The sequence below is a fragment of the Corvus hawaiiensis genome, chromosome 7 (assembly GCF_020740725.1).
Source record: "Corvus hawaiiensis isolate bCorHaw1 chromosome 7, bCorHaw1.pri.cur, whole genome shotgun sequence".
NCBI classification, from domain to species: domain Eukaryota; kingdom Metazoa; phylum Chordata; class Aves; order Passeriformes; family Corvidae; genus Corvus; species Corvus hawaiiensis.
In genome coordinates, this window is record NC_063219.1 from 12,562,714 (window position 1) to 12,580,811 (window position 18,098).

Below are 18,098 nucleotides of genomic sequence, written 5' to 3' on the forward strand. Positions count from 1 at the left end.
CTCCTGCTTATGAGCCGTGCTGTGCTCAGTCACAAACCGCAAATGAGACGGAAAGCGGTGTCAGAAGTGCTGAGCTGTTCAGGACTACCTTTACTTACCCTCCTTTAAGCTGTTCAAACACTAATTACCCATTTACTTATACTACCCAGATGTTTGCCATCTAGAAAAATAGATTATTATGTGTAGAAGGTTTTGCTCCATCACAAGAATCCTGTAAATAATATATTGGGATCAGAATGCCAATACCACATGCTAACTTTTATACACCAGCTTGGGGGGTGGCAGGGAAGAAAAGGAAAGACAGGCACTTACTGACCACTAGTCAGAAGTTAAGAACTTTCACAGAGAGCTTATCAAAAAATCAAGTATTCACTGGTGTTCATGCTGTTGGGATAATGAGGTTACTTAAAATAACGGCACAAATGGAGAATAAGGATGACAAGTAATCTGAAAGATTAATTTATTAATTTAATTCTGAGCTTTTGCTTCCACATATATATTATACTTTAATATAAATATATATTTGTACGCATGTATATGTAGAAAATGTGTGTTTATATACTAAACTATAAATACATCATATATGTGTTTATATATATAAACGAAAGTAAAACTTAAAATATATTCCATTTATATATCTATAAATATGACATTCTAACATTTCTTTATATGTCACATTTTCCATAAAAAATGCAAGACTAATTTTAGCAAATCCTACAAATATAAGGAGCCTCAATCTTTGTTGCTTCTTTTATTTTTTACATAAGATTTCTTAAGAGTTCTGACGAACTCTTAAAGAGAATTCTAGGACTTTAATTGAAATGACATGAGATGCTGAACCTTTAACAACAGTGTCTTTCAACCCCTGTGTCCATTATGCACAGAAATGCCTATCAAAACCCACAAAGAATGAAGAGGTTTTCAATATTCTCATTAAAATCTGACTCTCTCATGGTTCTGGCTAATTGAATTTCACTTACAGTTGTGAAGTTTTGTAGGGTAGACAAAACAGTGATTTGCTGGTAAATGATGTATATAGGGAGGGAAATAAATATTTGAGAAGTTCTTAGCCCTCTTTCTTCAAACATCAGGGAGAAAGACAAAGAATACAACTCAAGCAATGAACAGGTCAAGAAGGAGCAGCTTTTACAAGGAAAACTTTGATCTGGATGGCTGAGTATCACTGCAAGAAATCCAGTCTGTTTAGCAATCTCAGACAAGTTGTCACGGGCAGAGTTTACTGCAAGATGTCGGTATGAGCCCCACCCCTCACACATACTACTGTTAAACGATTTGATTTGGGCCTTTTATAATGTCACCTGCAACTGGAGAGAAGAAAGAAGAGTTCACCCATTTTAAGTATCCCCAGTAGAAGCAAGGGGGACAAAGGGGATTACCAAAGGTAAGGAGCTGTTAATTAGAGATGGTGTAAGACGGAACTGCTGAAAAGAGGTGTCAAGAGGGCTGGGTGGGTTTCTTTCATTTGTTTTGGGGTGTTTTGTTTTAAATCGAAATGGTTTAGCAGGGTGAGAATACTCCGTGTCAAAAGAGTTTGAGCTCAGAGAAATACAGCAGCTTTACATGGACTGACAACTCTGTTAGGTGAGACCAATACACTGTCTCTGTTAAAACGAAAAAGAAAAAAGTAGCAGAAAGAAGTAACAGTCAGGAAGTGACCCAACATTTAGCTTGTTGATCACTGTATCCATTTAGCTTGTTGATCACTGTATCGTCTTGTTATTTAAGCCATTATATCACCAATGTCCCTCCTATTTATTAAACTCTTCTCAATAGAAGGTCTTTGATCTCATGAATAGGGAGCCACGACTCAGACACAAGTGACAGTGGGCTGAAGGGTCAGAGGATCCCAGATTATAGCAGCCTTGTAATTTATTGCATGTTACTCACATGAGAAACTTGAATTCAGGTTTCCTCTCAGTTTTTCCCATACTGCTACCTTGCACTTCCGTAGAAAATAGCATATCTGGTCTTCCCAGCTACAGCAAACTTGGCTGTATATATCAAGCACAGTTCAGCAGGGTTTCGCCACACTTTTACTGTACCTTTCTTGATACAGAAATAAACCAGCTTGTGCGTGTGTGTTCAATACAGCCCCCAGCTGGTATGTTCTCCCTTTACCTGACACTCAGTTGGAAGCTACTGTGGTTCTGGAGACAGCACAGATGGGAATATTTCACAGGATCTTTCCCTACTAATCATCTGCTCAGGTCCTTCCAATTGCCTCAGAGCCCTACCCTCTTGTACCGGCTTAGGCAAATCCATTCTTTCATCGGTATTTACACCTTTCAAATATTTGTACACACGGTTATAATCCCATAAGGGGCACTATGGTCATGCTGCTCTCACAAAGGCTAGTCTGGGTGAAGGAGCACAGCACTCTAGCTGCCACATTCTTACACACAACAGCCTGGGGCTTGGACAGATTCGATAAACAGCATCGTATCACACAGATCTGGTCTGTGCTTTGAAGTAATACTAAAACACAGGCCACAAGCGAAAGGGGCTTCCAATTAACAGCAGAGAGGAGGGCTGAGTTCACGCATTTAAACCCTTTAAGAAAATGAACACACTTGCAGTCTGGGTTGCTTCCCACCCCAGCCGTGTTGACTATCAATCCAGAGGAGAACTCTTAACATATGTCTGTGCCTTGGTTTCCTTCCTACACAGTCAGGAGAGCCACCTTTCTGTCTTGCTGCAGCTCACTGCAAAGACAGCTGCATCAGTGCTCCAGAACACAGTGCTCTGCAGAAGCACTGAAGCCAAGCTGTCCTGCGGCTGCAAGCAACATCAGAGTTTCACGGGCGAGGCAGCTGGAGTAGGAATGGAGTAGGTCCTGAGGTACACCTCTGGGTGTCAGCTACTCTGGCCAGGCACTGATCGGCTCAACAAAATTCTCCTCTTTCCCACTGCAGTGATGCAAGGCTGACAGGGCTGAGCCATCTGATCTCTGCTCACTAAACCACAATCTCCACAGAGCATCACTCACCTCTGTGCCCAGCTACTGCAATTCCACGTGGCAAGGCAAGATACTTAAACCCTTCTCCTTTCTTGTTCTTGTACTACACCTTCCCCACTGATCACTGCCAGCCTCTCCATCCAGCCTTCCACTCCGACCAGCCACACACAGCTCTTTGCAAACACAAGTCTTCCCCTCTCTCCAGTCTGTAGACAGCATTAGAAGAAACTGAGCACAAGAGAGGCCTCTGAGGCATAAACGCAAGGCACTGCCTCTTCCAATGGCTCTGCTCAAGGTAATGCATTGCTTAAGAACCAGAGCTTGGCAATCTCTACAGTGACAAGGATGGGAAAGATCTCTTGCTCTGTGTTAACTTCCCTCCACTGTTTTATCACTCCTCCTTCTGTTCAACTTGACATCTGAGCAGCATTTCACTCTTCTGTACACCCCTTTCCTTGTCATGGCCACATACAGCAACTAACCCAAGCAACCATCCTGTCAGTGCCTGGCTAAAGCTGCCCCCAGAGAGCAGTCAGGGCAGGCACTCCACACTGCCCTGCCAATACACCTAGTTCAAGTACCTGAGAAGGCAAACTCCATTTCCATCACCCAATCAGCTCTGCTAACTTCTGCAGACAATGCACATCAGTTCTACGTACACACTCAAAACAGCTAGCAAGGAACTGGTCAAAAGAAAAAATATATATCCACAGGAAATCACACTATTTTCTTTTTCACATGGATTCTAAGAAAGTAGATACGAAAAGCATCAAACTAACACTGTTCTTCTTCCACCCCACACTGAGGAGGGAATCATCTTTCACAGCAGGTCCCAAAGCCACAGGACTGCACACAGGGTACACCAGATTGCAGCTACTTTTATACTACTTTGGTTCCAGCACTCAGCACTGTGTATTCTATGTACCTCCTACCAGTTCCCTTCTTTTGCATAGCCCTGTTAGAATACCTAACCCACAAAAAAAAAAAAATTCATCAGGGCATGTATATTTTATTAAACTACATAAGAACAGGTGCCCCTTTAAAGCATGACTCTTTTCCTCCCTAAAAGGCACATGTAGCAGGTTCACTACTGTCAGGTGTAGACTCGAGTGATGAAAGAAAAATACATAAATGTTTATTAAACCTTTGTTGCCATTTACACCACCAACTTTCACACCCCAGTGCCAAGCTGTTAACGAATTCCCATGCTGTTCCAGAAGACATTTCACAGCTCCTGTCAGAAAAGGGAAGTTTCATGAGGGCAGCACTTGCTGGAAAACTCTCTGCTCCACCACCATCAACAAAAAATCATAACCAGCTGTTTGTGGAATAAATGTGTCCTGCCCAAACAGCATGGGAATAAAGAGTTTCTTCCAGGGAGGCATGGGGCCACCTTCACATATACTTCCTGATACATTTTTGAATCAAGATTGTTTATGCTAAGACTTATCAATTTACCTAGAACCAGGAATAAAAATGATCCATAATAAGCCAAGTGACCACAAGCCAGTCAGTACATGAGGCCCAGGCCAGGTGGCAGCTGTGTGCGTGTGTGTTCCAGATCAAATGTTCGGACACAGCATCACACCCTGGGGGAGCTCTGCAGCTCCAGGCCAGCAGCCCAGGCCAGCAGCCCTATGGCAGGGCCCCTTTGGGCACGCAGCCCCCTCAGGGGGGCACATACCACCTACCACTCCGTGCCACATCTCCTTTCCACCAGCCAGTCTCTGCTGTGCTGCTGTACAGCTGGGAAGCGCGAGGCACGGCCCTGCACACAAGACACCAACCCGGCCTCGGCAGCTCTGCAGGGCTGCCATGGGGAACCGCAGCAAAGGTGGGGTGAAATCCCACAGCAATTCTCTCTGCTGCCACAGCTCTTCTTTCCCCCCTAACTAGCTCTTCTATCTGCCACAGAAGACCCTACTCTAAAAGGAACAGGCAAAGGCAAGATGCTTCTTGCAAGATGAAGTGAAATTGCTGCTCCTCTCAGCATCATCCAAAAAAAGAGGGGGCCAAAATGAAATACTTTCTCAACTCAAAAGGTGACAATTACTACATCCGAAGTTACAGCTTAGACAGCTTTTACAATACCAAACCTTTGACAAACTTGTTTACTTTGTCCCTGGAGGACACCTACTCATGTCACTGTTTTGCACAGCATGATGTTCAAAGCTTTACCATTTTGAAAAATGCACCTGAGGACCTTAACTTCTCATGCAGATCCTGTAATTCAGTTGATCATAAAAAAGGACTAAGTGACGTTTATTAATATATATTGCTAATGGAAATCAATTCCAAGCACTAGAACAGAAGGAGACTTGTCCTACAACCATAATGAATAAAGCAAATAGCTTTATTTTTTCACCAATTTAATATCAGAAAGTTGTGTTCCCAAATAAATCCTTATAATAGCATTTTAGCAGCACACTTCTGTCAACCTTAGTTAACAATTCAGAGCCCTATAGACTATAAATTTTCTCATTAAACAAAACAATCTCAGAAATCTATTGGCTGTTCCTGCCTGTACCTCACCCCTCAGCTTACAGACAGTGACCACAGAGACAGTATACTACAGAACATGCTGCATACTTCAGCTTCATATCTCAAAATCAGCATGGCCTGCAGTATTTGTTCAAGATGCCTAAAAGACTTTGGTGGACTGGCCCTTCAGTGTGAAGGTAAATAACCTGACCAAGAGATTTGTTGGCTGATGGTTCTTTAAGGTATTTTTTGTCATTCTAAATATTATACCATATGATGTTGTCTAGAGGAATGTAATTGCTGCCTTAAAGATGAAAATACCTTAGTCTTTTCTTTTAGACAAATTGCAATAATTAGAGATTCAACTTCTATTTTCTAGTCGAGTTATTTGACCAACACATCAAGCTACAGATCAGTATCTGAACCTGCCCATTGACAAAGCTCAAAAACAAAGTGGCCGTTTCCTCTGGGCACAGTGACTAATTTCCTTCGGGAGCCAATCTGTCTCCTCCTCTCTATTCTCACAACAGAGCAATGCCACAAAAGCAAGGTTCCCCCAGGTGAGATGCTCAGGCAGTGTGGATCACTGCACTGGATGGCATGCCTCCTTGGAGCAGGTTTTCTGCAAAGCCCATTCCCCTTTGGAAGTGCCAAGAAACAAATCTTGGCCACCTAATGCAGCATGTTCCACATGTTAGCTCGCAACACGTTGAGCAACTGTGTTAACTGAGATGGATAGTGCTGTCAAACAGAAAGCTGGCTCACCAGGAGGGAAACAGTGGGATATTCTGACCTTTTATATTCAGAAAAAAAGAGTCCCTAAGATGACACAAAGCATTTCATATTAAAAACCAAAACAACTACTTTCTTGCAGGGCTTTTACTACCATATTGTGTAAATAAACATATGAGCTCTGCCTGTATAAAGAACCTGAGCCTCTCTCACAGAGCAGAGGCTGACAGAGGAAATGAATCATTATCACCCTGCTTGGAAAGAAGTTTGCACAAGGAGCCCATTCGATTAACCACTCCCTGGAACTCCTGGATTCAACACCACCATTGGTCCTTCTGTTCCCACATTTAAATACCTACCTATACAGAACAATTAAAATCAACAGACAAAATCCAAATCCCCAAGAAAATTGCTATTAAACTACTCTGAATGTGCACAGGTTTTATTGGCGATACGGAGATAAAACAAACTTACAGGTTTCTCATCCAAAAGAATAAGCCCTGAAATAACCTGTTAAGTATAAAAAAGCCTCTTGAAATTCAAAGTTCATTCTGGAAAGATTTTTCCCAACCCACCACCTCCTGCCCATCTCCCTCAAGATTATGACTTTAGGTTGGGGTTTTTTTAAGCTGATATTTTGGGTAGAGAGGAAAGCTTTGTTTATTTTAAGATTTAGCTGCTAACAGAATCATCTCTGAGTGGAAGGGACTGTAGAGCTTTACAAAGCGTTTTGCAGCATTATAGTAGGTAAGTGAAAACAGAAATCAGCCTGCACATTTAGCCCTACAACTTTTTGCCATAAAGAGAGCATGTATATATATGTAACCATTAGCTACAGTGTATAATTTAAAAAAATCAACGACTACAATATGCTGTTCAAAACTGCCCAGCTACAAAGAGGAATACTGAATACCATCTAGCTGTACACCTAAAGGTTCTATGCCGATTTCCTTGAAGCAGCAACCTGCCTCATGGTACAGAACAAGTGTGTCATGAATATCCTGACTGATCATTATCACCAGATTTCACACTTCAGCAAGATCTGGCTAATGCTCTCTAGGCAGGCTAAAAATGTAGGGCTTGTTGTACACCTAGTTTAGTATTGAGCAATTAACACAACTCATATAAACACTTCCAAGATTTGCCACCAATTTTCTTGCTTTCTCCTTACATCTAACAACCTCAGGCGCTGTCTTCTGCAGTGCAGAGAAGTGGGAAAAAACTTTATTGAATACCTTGTGCCTGAGCTGCAGAACTGTGGGAATACCCCAGAGCCAGGAGCGCTGTCTCCACCAGCTGGCTAAAGAGCACATCTTTGCGAACCAGAACGAACTCAGCATGCTCTTCTCGATTATCGTATTCAAGAGAGGCATCCGACTGCTCCACCACACAAAAGACTGGAATCATCAAACCTAGATGGAAAAAACACCAAGAAAAAAACCAGCAAAGCATCAATAAGAGGAACAAGAACTGTGTCATACATCTCTGATTAAACTTGCAAATTAACACACCTAGAAGACTCATCATAAGTGGAAATCTGCCTTTCTTCCTTGTGGGATAACTTTTGTTTTCTTTCCAAGGGAAATACTAAAGTCTCATCACTTGACTCATTTAAAAACCACACTAAAAGCTCTAGAGAATACAGTTCAGGAACAGAATCATAGTCAGCATGAAGATGAACAAGAATTCCTAGTAAGACTTTTTCAACTCTGCAGAAGTTTTCTACAGTTCCATGAATGTCCCTATTTCTTTCAGGTCATTTTTCCACATTCAGCCATATAAAAGCCTGACACACAAAGCCATTTCTGCTTCTCTCTACACAGTGAACTTATGGAGAAATCAGCAGGGGCTGGTCCCCTTGGGGGACCCTGGGGGACCCAGACCATGGCCAGTCTTCTCACTGTACAAGGAAAATACTCGCATTGATTTTGTTGAAAGTTATAATCTTGTGTTGGCAGCTGACGGTCACACAGACCCAGAGAGACCCATGGGTGTCTTTCCACTGCATCCATGAAGAGTGTGAGAACAACTCTTTTCAAAAAAGGATCAAGGATGAGGAGGAACCACAGAAGTGGAAAAATCAGGGGGTCATCTGGATTCAATTTTGTTGTGTTTTATTTTAAATTTACTTTTGTGGTTACAGGATCAAGTTATCTACGGCATTAGATAAATTGTGAGGCATGAACTTTAAGGGATTCAATACTATAGGCAGTAGAGAAACATGCCAATTTGCAGGAAACAGCCCTACAGTGCATTCACAGAAGGAAGAGGGAACAGACGGAAAACCTACAGAACTGCACGGCCATTTCCACCACCTGCTACAGGCCAGGCTACCTCCAGCCACAGAAATTTTTTAACTGGTTACATACAACTTGTTAGTCTCTAGGTAAACTAGAAAATACTGATGCAGAGAACAACCTCAGCCTAAAGCAGTTTTCCAAATGTGCCATCTAATGCTCATAATGTCACCAGAAAGTTCACCTCTAAATCTTGTTCTTCAGAATGAAATATAACCATTTCCAGTAGACAATAACTACAAAAAATATCTGAGCATATTTATGAATTTCAGACACAAATCACTGTATTTCTGGACCAGACACTTCTTTAAGGGAAAAAGAGGAGAAAGCCACATTTCAGTTCTCCTTCACAAAGTCTATTAAATATTTTTGAGATCTTCTACTGTCAGTAGCTTCAGTGTCTACAAACCAACAGATATATATCCCTTCAGAGAAGTCATCTTGCCCTGAAATAAATCCAGCCATACCAGCAACTGCCTTGTCTTGAATTTCCAGAGATGAGATCTACTTTAAAATATATTTTAGATACATAATTCTAACTTAATGACTTATCTAGCACAGAGTTGCTCTCAGTTTGACATTCTAGCTGCAGGAGCTACAAGCTACAATATCCACTTGATGTGTTTTAATTCTTTGTTTTAAAACACACCGCAAAGTAACATGAAAGAAGGTTACAGCATCACATTGATACTGCTGCCTCTTCACTGCTTGACTCTGGGTTAAACTGATGCATTTTTCAAGTTCAAGCTGCCAAATTCTAACACACAGTGCTAAAAAGGAATCTCAGTGAAAAAAAATCTCAAGGTGCTTTCCTGAAGAGACAGTACATGGGTGATCGTGTTCCTCTGAAATCAGTGACAAAATTTCTTTTCCTACCAAAGGTTAAAACTTGAATTCTGTTTCTCCATACACCATTTAACTAGTTAAAATGAAAATAAGTCTCTTTAAGTGACAAACCTCCAGTCCTGTCGAACATACAGGCTGTCACAGCACTTTTGATGCGGCTATTAATGTCTTAGCAAAAGATTAAGATAATTGGCCAAATGCTGAGGCTGTAATATCAGTTGTGTAAATTACATTTTGGCAAGACATAAAAAGTGGTGAAGCAAACTGATAAGAAGGATGTCACACTGTCTTTTATGCTCCTGCTGGATGCTTTCCTTGTCATACAAAAATCTCTCCTTTCCAGCACAGAAGTTGCACCTATTCTCTGCACTCATCCTTTACTGTCTGAGTACAAACAGGATCTCACATGCTAGAACTGATGCCATACATGATATCACTTTATGGATAGCACAAAGGACTCCACACAACTCCTGCCCATGATGACTTTCCTGCCCCTTCCTGCTGCCCATGCTTGCAGGAACCCTGCTAAAAAACAGCTTTTGAAAAAACATCACTGAACTCGGTGACCCGGAGTAACTGATGATAAGCTGCTATTAGCACCTTAAAAACAGAGAGCAAAGGGCAGGTTACCACATCTGTCATTACTGACCCATTCTCATGCTTCTCACTATAGCATCTGGAATCTTCACACTGATTTTAAAAATAAAATAAAAAGCAACAGTAATCAAACTTATTTTCAAGTCAGTCTCACTCCAAGGAAGTTTCAACCACTTTGCTCTCTATTTCGCATTAGAGAGTTAAACTGTCGTATCTCCAATGAATTTACTGCCTGAAACTTATCTGTTTCCTAATGTTATCTGAAAATAAACATACTTTCAGTATGTTGGAATCAAAAGGAAAAACATCTGCAGATGCTAACATACTCTTTACATGCTGATATACACCAAGGCTTGCTCCTACATGCATATATTACACCTCCAGCTTGCTACAGGGCCCTTAGAGAAGAGCAGTGCAAGTTAGTCACTACTCACTGTCATTCCAGTTGAAGAATTTGGAGCAGTACTCAGAGAGCTGGAGACCAAGCATCCATAACAGTCTCACATGCAGTGCTACTGCAGTGCAAGCCAGCCTTACTCATAAATCCTGGAACTCCTCAGCTCTTTCCCTAACGAGCAATCAGCCAGAATCCCTGTCATCCACCCTCGCCTGTGCGCACACACAGAGCAGGCTGAGGTCCCCCAGCACTGAACTCGTGTGCACTCACTCTCCCAGCTTTAGAGAGAGGCTGTGGGGAGTGATGCTGCACAGCTCATGGTATATGACACATGGCACTGATTTTCACACACAGAGAAAACGAGGAGTAATCCGAGGGCTAAAAAGGAAATAGTTTGTTTTCTTAAAGACAAACACAATGCTACTATACACACAAAACATTAACAGCAATCACAAATCACAGTAAAGGCTTCTTCTTCTTGATTTTGATTAACGTAGCTGACTCATGAACAGCTCTTTCACGCTTCCCGCAGAGCTTTGACCCCATATAGATGCCATCTGCGTAAAACGTCAGAGGAGCATAAACCAAGATCTACAGAAAGGCTTTTATAAGGACATCCATACACATCAAGAATTCCATTTAACCCATGAAAGAGAGCAGTGAAAAACTGTTCCCACCATTACCCAGAAGAAGGGAATGGTTAGCAGCAACCAGTACCTTTGTATAACATAAACATTTAAGCAAATCAGAGATGAGATTTAAGCTCTGCTGTTGCTTTCATGGCAAAGCTGCAATGTACAGAGAGTCTTTGTAAACACACTTGCATTTTTTGCCAAGACTCTCCTAAGGGGCTGAGAAATTAAGAAGAAATTAAATATGTATCAAAGAGACCAAAAGCACATTTTCTCCTCGTTGCCCATTTTAATCGATAGTTTTATTTCACTAGGGAGCAATCAATTCTTTAAAAACGAAGGAAAGAGAAATAGATATTTCATTAGAGAAGTTAAAACCCAAGATACTCTGCTACATAAAGCATTCATTTTTACAAAAAAAATACTTAGAGACAGTTAAAAGTATTATCAATATGCAATCATACAGCTCCCTGGAAAACATCTCCAGTTGTAAGACTTCCAAGTAACAGCTGCAGATTTCTAATGACAAACTAGAAGGACGAGAAGAGAGCAGTTATTAAAAAGTCCTGCACTACTTCTTTTATTCATTTGCAAATAATACTTTGTCCAGTCCATGCTTTTTTAAGTGATAAATGTGATACTATTGGCACTGAACTTCTATGCATGGTCTGGTTCCACAGAACCATCACAGGCAGAGCAGAAAGCTGAGGAGCAGGTTCTACTCTTACAGCCACCCACTCCAGCCATTAAATACGGAGCAGTGCCTGTGTGTCCTAATAAAATGAAGATCAACTAGAAAGAAAAGGCTCCAATAAAATTCATGTCTTTTTAGATTAAAATCTCTTTCCATCAGGACAAGTTTTGAGTCCCATCTAGGTGTTATTTAATTTAATCTAATTTGAACAATTTCCAAACATCAGGTTGATTAATTTCAACAGCATGGTGTTATGGAAAGATTTACTGTACAGGGGTTGTCTAGCAAGGAATTAATAAAGAAGCCAGTTCTTTGCCCTGAGTAACATGAGGTTTTAAGACTTCCCAGATTTCTAGTGGGAATACTTCACAGCACAAGCATGTTTTCTTCTGGGAGTGAAACCCACCAAAATTATTAAAAACTGAGATCAAATGGTGGTGTCAAACCCAAAGGAAATCATTCTACAGTGGAGAGATTTTTATCAAGCGAAGAAAGTGGAAAATAAAGTTTTTGTTGTTGCTGTTACGCTTCAGGTTTTTACGTTTTGTTTGTCGGCTATTTTTTTTGTTTTGTTTTAAACAGAACACAGACACACATGCAGGGTAATCTCCCTCAAAGACAAAGCAAATTTCTATGGTTTGGAGATCAGAAATCAGGACATCGACTAGAAAATTCATAAACTACTGAAAATTCTTCATTACTTTATGTAGAAAACATTTTCCCTAGCAGAGACTGTAACATGGGCCACTCTCTAAGCTGGCCTTTCCAGTACAGAGAAAAAAGAAAGAAAAAAAAAATTAAAATAAATCTAGGCAATAGCAAGAGAAGAATCCACAAATGTTTATTTCCACACACACCTAAAAACCATTGGAGTGCAAGCAACTTTGCCTGGACTTCTAAGATGAGACCCTTACCCTACAACAGAAACTAAGAAGCCCAATTAGCAAAGCATGGATTGTCTTAAGGACATTATCTAGGTAAAGATTCCATATATTTAACAATAAAGCATGCTTCTACAACTGGCAGAAACCACAGGAAGCAATCAAACTACAAACATTTCCTAAACCTAAACTGCTTCTGCTTTTTCTTTAGAGAGAGACCTTTATCCAGCAAAGGCAGTGAAGGGAAAGCAGTCCATTTATTTATTTCTGTCTGCACTGCAGTAGAGCTGACCTTACATATACTGATTTGGTATTTAACTGTCTTTCCCTTTCTTCTAAACGATTTTGAGAAATGAACCTAAACTGAGAAAAATGCTTTAAAAGGCAGAAATCGGCACAGGAGAGGTTTGCTACTTCTCCTTTTCACATCCTGCAGCTCTAATTGAAAAGGCAGAAGCCAATTAAGTTTGACAGCTTTCAGTTACACAGAAATACCTGAATTTCTGCAGCAAAGATGCTATCCTGCACCCTAAGTGTAACACAAATCCATGATTTCCTTTCTGAAAAACTTAATCCCACCACTAATTAAAAAAAAAAAAAAAAAAAAAAAAAAAAAGAAACGAAAAAGGAAAGCTTTAAAGCCTCAGTGTGCCACTTCTTCAAAACAGTGAAAACTGCAAATCCTGAAGCGATCGGAAATTAAAACCTAGTTCACACATTAATAATCAGGAGGTTTCTATTCAAGACTTGACTAGCTGAACAAACATAAAATCAGAGAATCATTTTGGTTGGAAAAGAGCTTTAAGATCACACGTAACAATAGAAGATACATTTGTACTCAGAAAAATCAACTACACTCCAAAATGTGAGGTATTTTGTCCAGTTGGCTGGGGCTTTTTCAAGAGGAAAGACACCAAATAGTATTTGAATGAAAAGGGGGTTGTTCTGATCTCAACATCACTTTTGTTTAAATCACAGTGTAGCTGTAGCTGGTGATGATGTGAGATCTTCTCCAGAAAATCCTCCAGAGTCCATCTGAGGGCTGCAGACTCAGGGGACACAATGACAGGCTAACCAAGCACAATCACACCATTTCCACAGGGCCACACACACATGACTGCTCACACTCAAGAAGGATCTGGCCTGAAGCAGATCCCAGGTTCAGCCCATGCCGGGGCAATTCCGTGATACAATGGAAGAGACAGAGCTCCCTCATTTCAGCAAGCATTAGGCATGTCCATTAAGGCTCACTTTCAAGTTACCCCATAAATTATGAATACAATTAAATCGGACAGAATATAAGTTGTTGGCACTTAACTTATTTACAATAAATGCTTGGTTTGGGTAAATGGACTGTGTTTCAGCCTTTTACTTATCAAGCGCACCAGCTTACAACAGTCTCATTATGAGGCTGAGAATTCTTTCACTGTAAATCTTTTTTAATGGGGACTGGAGGAATGACTTTGCAGTTGTTTGTCACTAACCACTCGGAACCACGTGAAGAAAGCTGTGTGCACACACTAACAGGCGGCCAGCGGGAAATCGCTGTGTCAAATATGGGAGACTGCATCAAGATCTTTGCAACTGTACGGTCCGATCAAGCACCTCATTACAGCAAAAGGTTTTGTTTAAAAACAAGGACCCTACTTTCTGCTAATTCTCTGCTCTCCAGTGTGTTCTAGACAAAATGCACGATATCTGATTTTGCATATAAGCAGTAATGTGATGCTGTTAAACTCCTACTCTTCATGGGTTTATAAGCCCGCTGCAAATAATTTGTTCCAGGATGCAATTTGGTAAAGAAGAGCTCAGTCCACAGATGATTTTAATGCAATGTTTGCCAAAGAAACAAAATCATGTTAAATAACATTACATTGTAGAATTTTTCTTCTTAGGAGGGCCAGAGGAAGTAAAACTAAGGACAATATCTTTCTACTCCTCCTCAGCTATTTTTTCTGGCTTTACATATTCAATAAATCTGTAGGCAGGAAATGCATTTCTACATTTTATATTTTAGCCAATGGCAAATGCAAACCACAAGATATTATTTACATCTTTCTTCAGCTTCCAGTCCTTTCTGTGGCTTCAGTCTCCCAGCCATCACAGCTATCCCAGATCTCAGGAAGTCTTATAAATAAGTCACTACCGTCTCTGCAGATGTCCTCTGTTTCTGACAGCTTAACTACCCAAAGAATCCTTCTCCTAGCTGAAATAACAGCCTTGCTGTTTAACACAAAATATTTCAGGCCACTATCCCACCACAGAAACATATTATGAAACTCATAACTTGATTTGATAATACTTGAATTTCTAAAAAAATGATATAAAAGAAAAGCCATATTTAGAGCATGTGCTGTGACAAACCAGAAATGAGAAACAGAAGAACACCAAGCATTTACCTCTGGCACAACCTCTCCTGCGGCATGTCTGGGACACAAGTGTTACTCACAGGAGATGAGGCCAAAGTGGATCAGCTGTTTCTGGTAACAAACCCCCTTCGCTAAACCAGTTGCTTTAACTCAACCCAAAGTTTGAGCCTGTTGCACCAGTTGGGTTCACAGGATAGGAACAGGAGCAGCCCCACTGGGGCCTTGTGCCACCCTGTTAGCCCAAGGACAACCATGCACAGGGCAGCCAGGAAGCAGGAGCAATTAAACAGGAGAATAAAGCACTTCCACGTCTCCAATTAAATGAGCAAAACTGAGAGCAATGATAGCCCAGAGCTCAAAAGACTGTTTTGAGGGAGCCTGAATGAGAAGGCAGCACAAATAGCTGTCTGGGTTGCTCCAGCAGAAAGCTCAGGCCCCCCGATGCCAGCAGCATCCCCCGGCACGCAGGAATCCTGTGGGGTACCAGCACCATGCTCTCCACCAGAATCACACACAGGCCTTCCAATCCATGGAATAGAATCATAGAATCAGTTGAAAGGCAAAGGTGAAGACACTATAGCTACATTTTTCCTAAATAAAACAGCTCAATTGGTTCAACTTGTTTCCCAGTTATAAAAGAAGAAAAAATATCTCACAGCTATACTTTATAATATAAACTAAATGGAAAATATACTCATTTCCCTCAAAATCAGTGGAAGAAACACTTCTAAAATCAGCTGACTTTTTGTTAAAAAAAATCATCTTAAGCCATTAATTTCCTATAAGTTTTAGAGTTTGGTTTAACTCAAAAACAAGTATAGGGTTCATGAGGGGTTATTAATTTGGGGGACTACTTTATGTTTCTTCTCTCAAAAACGTAACAAAACTCGCCTACGGGGCTAAGACACTCTATGCCAAGTTCCACCCAAAATTATTTTTAGTGACCGACACTTTTAAACCCTGAAAACTGGAACCGCTAATAAGCCCTTAAATTCAGTGGTGCTAGCAGATGCCACCATATTATGTAATTTTTGAAGCAAAAAAACATCTTCTAGCAAAAGCATTTTAATGAAGGTTCTATTAACTAGTCTCCCGGTACTGGGATAAGTCCCCTGGAATGCAACAGAAAAGCTTTCATAGCTGGTTTGAGGTTTTATTCCTGGAGAAGTGCTGCAGACCACACTCGGGCCTATTTTGGGGTCTCCACTGGGACCCACCAGCAAGTACTTTTCTCCTTCACGTCCATCCCTCTGTGAACCGCTCCCTGGGAAGAAAAAGAAATTGTTCACCCCTTCTCTGTGTTACAAGATAAATGTCTGCCAAGAGAGTCTAAAGTAACTACTGCACCTACAACTCTGCCTTCAAACCCACTTGCAGGCTCCAATAGTGAGACAAGCTGAATTACCCGCAACCACTGTAACCACTGCCTCCCTCCCTCCTGTCTTATAGATACTGGCAGCACTAGAAAACCTCGCTTCTAAGTGACAATGTCAACAGATATGGCAGAACTGGCTATGGGCAAAAGTTACAAGTACGCACACAAGAGGACAAGCCACATCAAACTTTCTCTCTGAATAAACGTTGTCAAACTCAATGGTTACTGATGAAGCGCTGCACCCTGCCTGACTTTCAGCAAGGGTAAGGCTACTGCTACAGCAATATCATTGCTAGATGACAGAAGGAGAAGGAGACCACAAAAATCTTCATCGCATCTTCAGCAGGAAAGTAAGTGGAGGAGGGAACCACAAATGAGAAGAAGTAGAAGCCATTCTGTCCCCCAGAATGCAGCCAATTTCCCTCTCTGCCTCCCATTCACCAGTCAATACAGTCTTCAGTCAGTCTGCACCTACGGCCTATTATGGGTCAGCAACTGGCCTCTGGGGCATGGCCTTTACTTACAACTCCAGTCTTTCACACCCTTGTGCAGAGAGGGCAACTTCAGAGTGGCCTTCTCTTGTATTCTCTTTTTCAAGACCAGAGCAGTTGTGGGGGAATACTCTACCAACACAAGATCGCACATTTAACAGCTATCAATTGGAACATTACTCTTCTAGGAATATTTACATTTATCTGCCAGCAGGTTTTTAATAACTACCAGATCTTTATCAAACGAGTCATGAGGTCGAGGAATAAAAGTTAACAGATACACTCTCTTTCTCAGGTATGCACAATACACTTCGTACAGTTAATAATAATTTTGGGCAAGGGTGAAAATGACCTACCTACAGGCTGACCTACTGTGTGTGGATTCACTTGTGAAAAGTCAGCAGTGCTTTTGGGGCTCAACAAGCTGAATTGCTACACTATGCACACAGAGCTACACCAAAGAATTAGATATTTCTGCTAGTGCAAATGCATGTGCTCACTGAGAGGTGTTAGCCAAAGAAAGCACATTACATCTGTGCTCCAAAGGCCAAACTGGCTCCCAGTTCACTTTCAGATGCCATTCCAAATGTTGATTTATAAAGCTGTATGATATAGGACTAGAGCCAAGGCTACTGTAACAAGGCTCTCTCTTTCCGTGTATGGTACAGCCGAAAGGACACTTCTGCTTACAGCTCTAGGAGTCTGAGAAAATGGGAGAGCCGGGATCCCTCAACCTCAGGCCTTCAACTACAGTTTGGTCCCTTTGCAAGAGGCACAGAGAGATGCACGCCCCCCCAGCACAGGGCCTTTCTGCCTTTTGGGTTTTAATCTGAACCCTGAGATGGTGAGGTGGCTAAAAGGCCATAGAAGAGTTAGTCCCAGGTAGTGATGGCTTAAGAGATCAAGTACTCTTATTTGCATTCATGCCCACAGATTTCAAGAGGGCAAAAAAAACCCACAAAACACTCCCCCCCCCCACATAAAGTAGCACCACTTTTCCTTTTGAAAAAGAAGGAAGTCATTTTTACTACTTTCTACCTGTCCATGGCATTCTCAAAGCTCATCTAGCTGGCAGGCCAGTATGACACTGTGATCATATTAATGCAATCAGAAAGGCTCAATACAGTCATTATTAAGCCAGACCCAGACACTTAGATAATGCCTAACTTGAGCACTACTGTCAGGCAATACGCCTACTTACTGCATACTTGCTCACAGGAGCCCATATGAAGTCTACTATCTAGACTTCTAGCTTGAGAAACAAACTACTTAAAAAAAAAAGAAGGAAAATTTTAAAAAAAGCCCACACTTCTGTTACTCTGCATTTTC

At 41.2% G+C, this 18,098-nt stretch overlaps 1 protein-coding gene across 2 annotated transcripts in view; it reads right to left on the reverse strand.

The window, feature by feature from the left end:
* SATB2 (SATB homeobox 2) overlaps positions 1-18,098 on the reverse strand; it is a 134,886-nt gene that overhangs the window by 102,116 nt on the left and 14,672 nt on the right. For both annotated transcript variants that reach the window (XM_048309970.1, XM_048309969.1), the window contains one exon: positions 7,426-7,602. In XM_048309970.1, the coding sequence (XP_048165927.1) occupies positions 7,426-7,602 (177 nt within the window). The remainder of the gene's footprint in view (positions 1-7,425; positions 7,603-18,098) is intronic.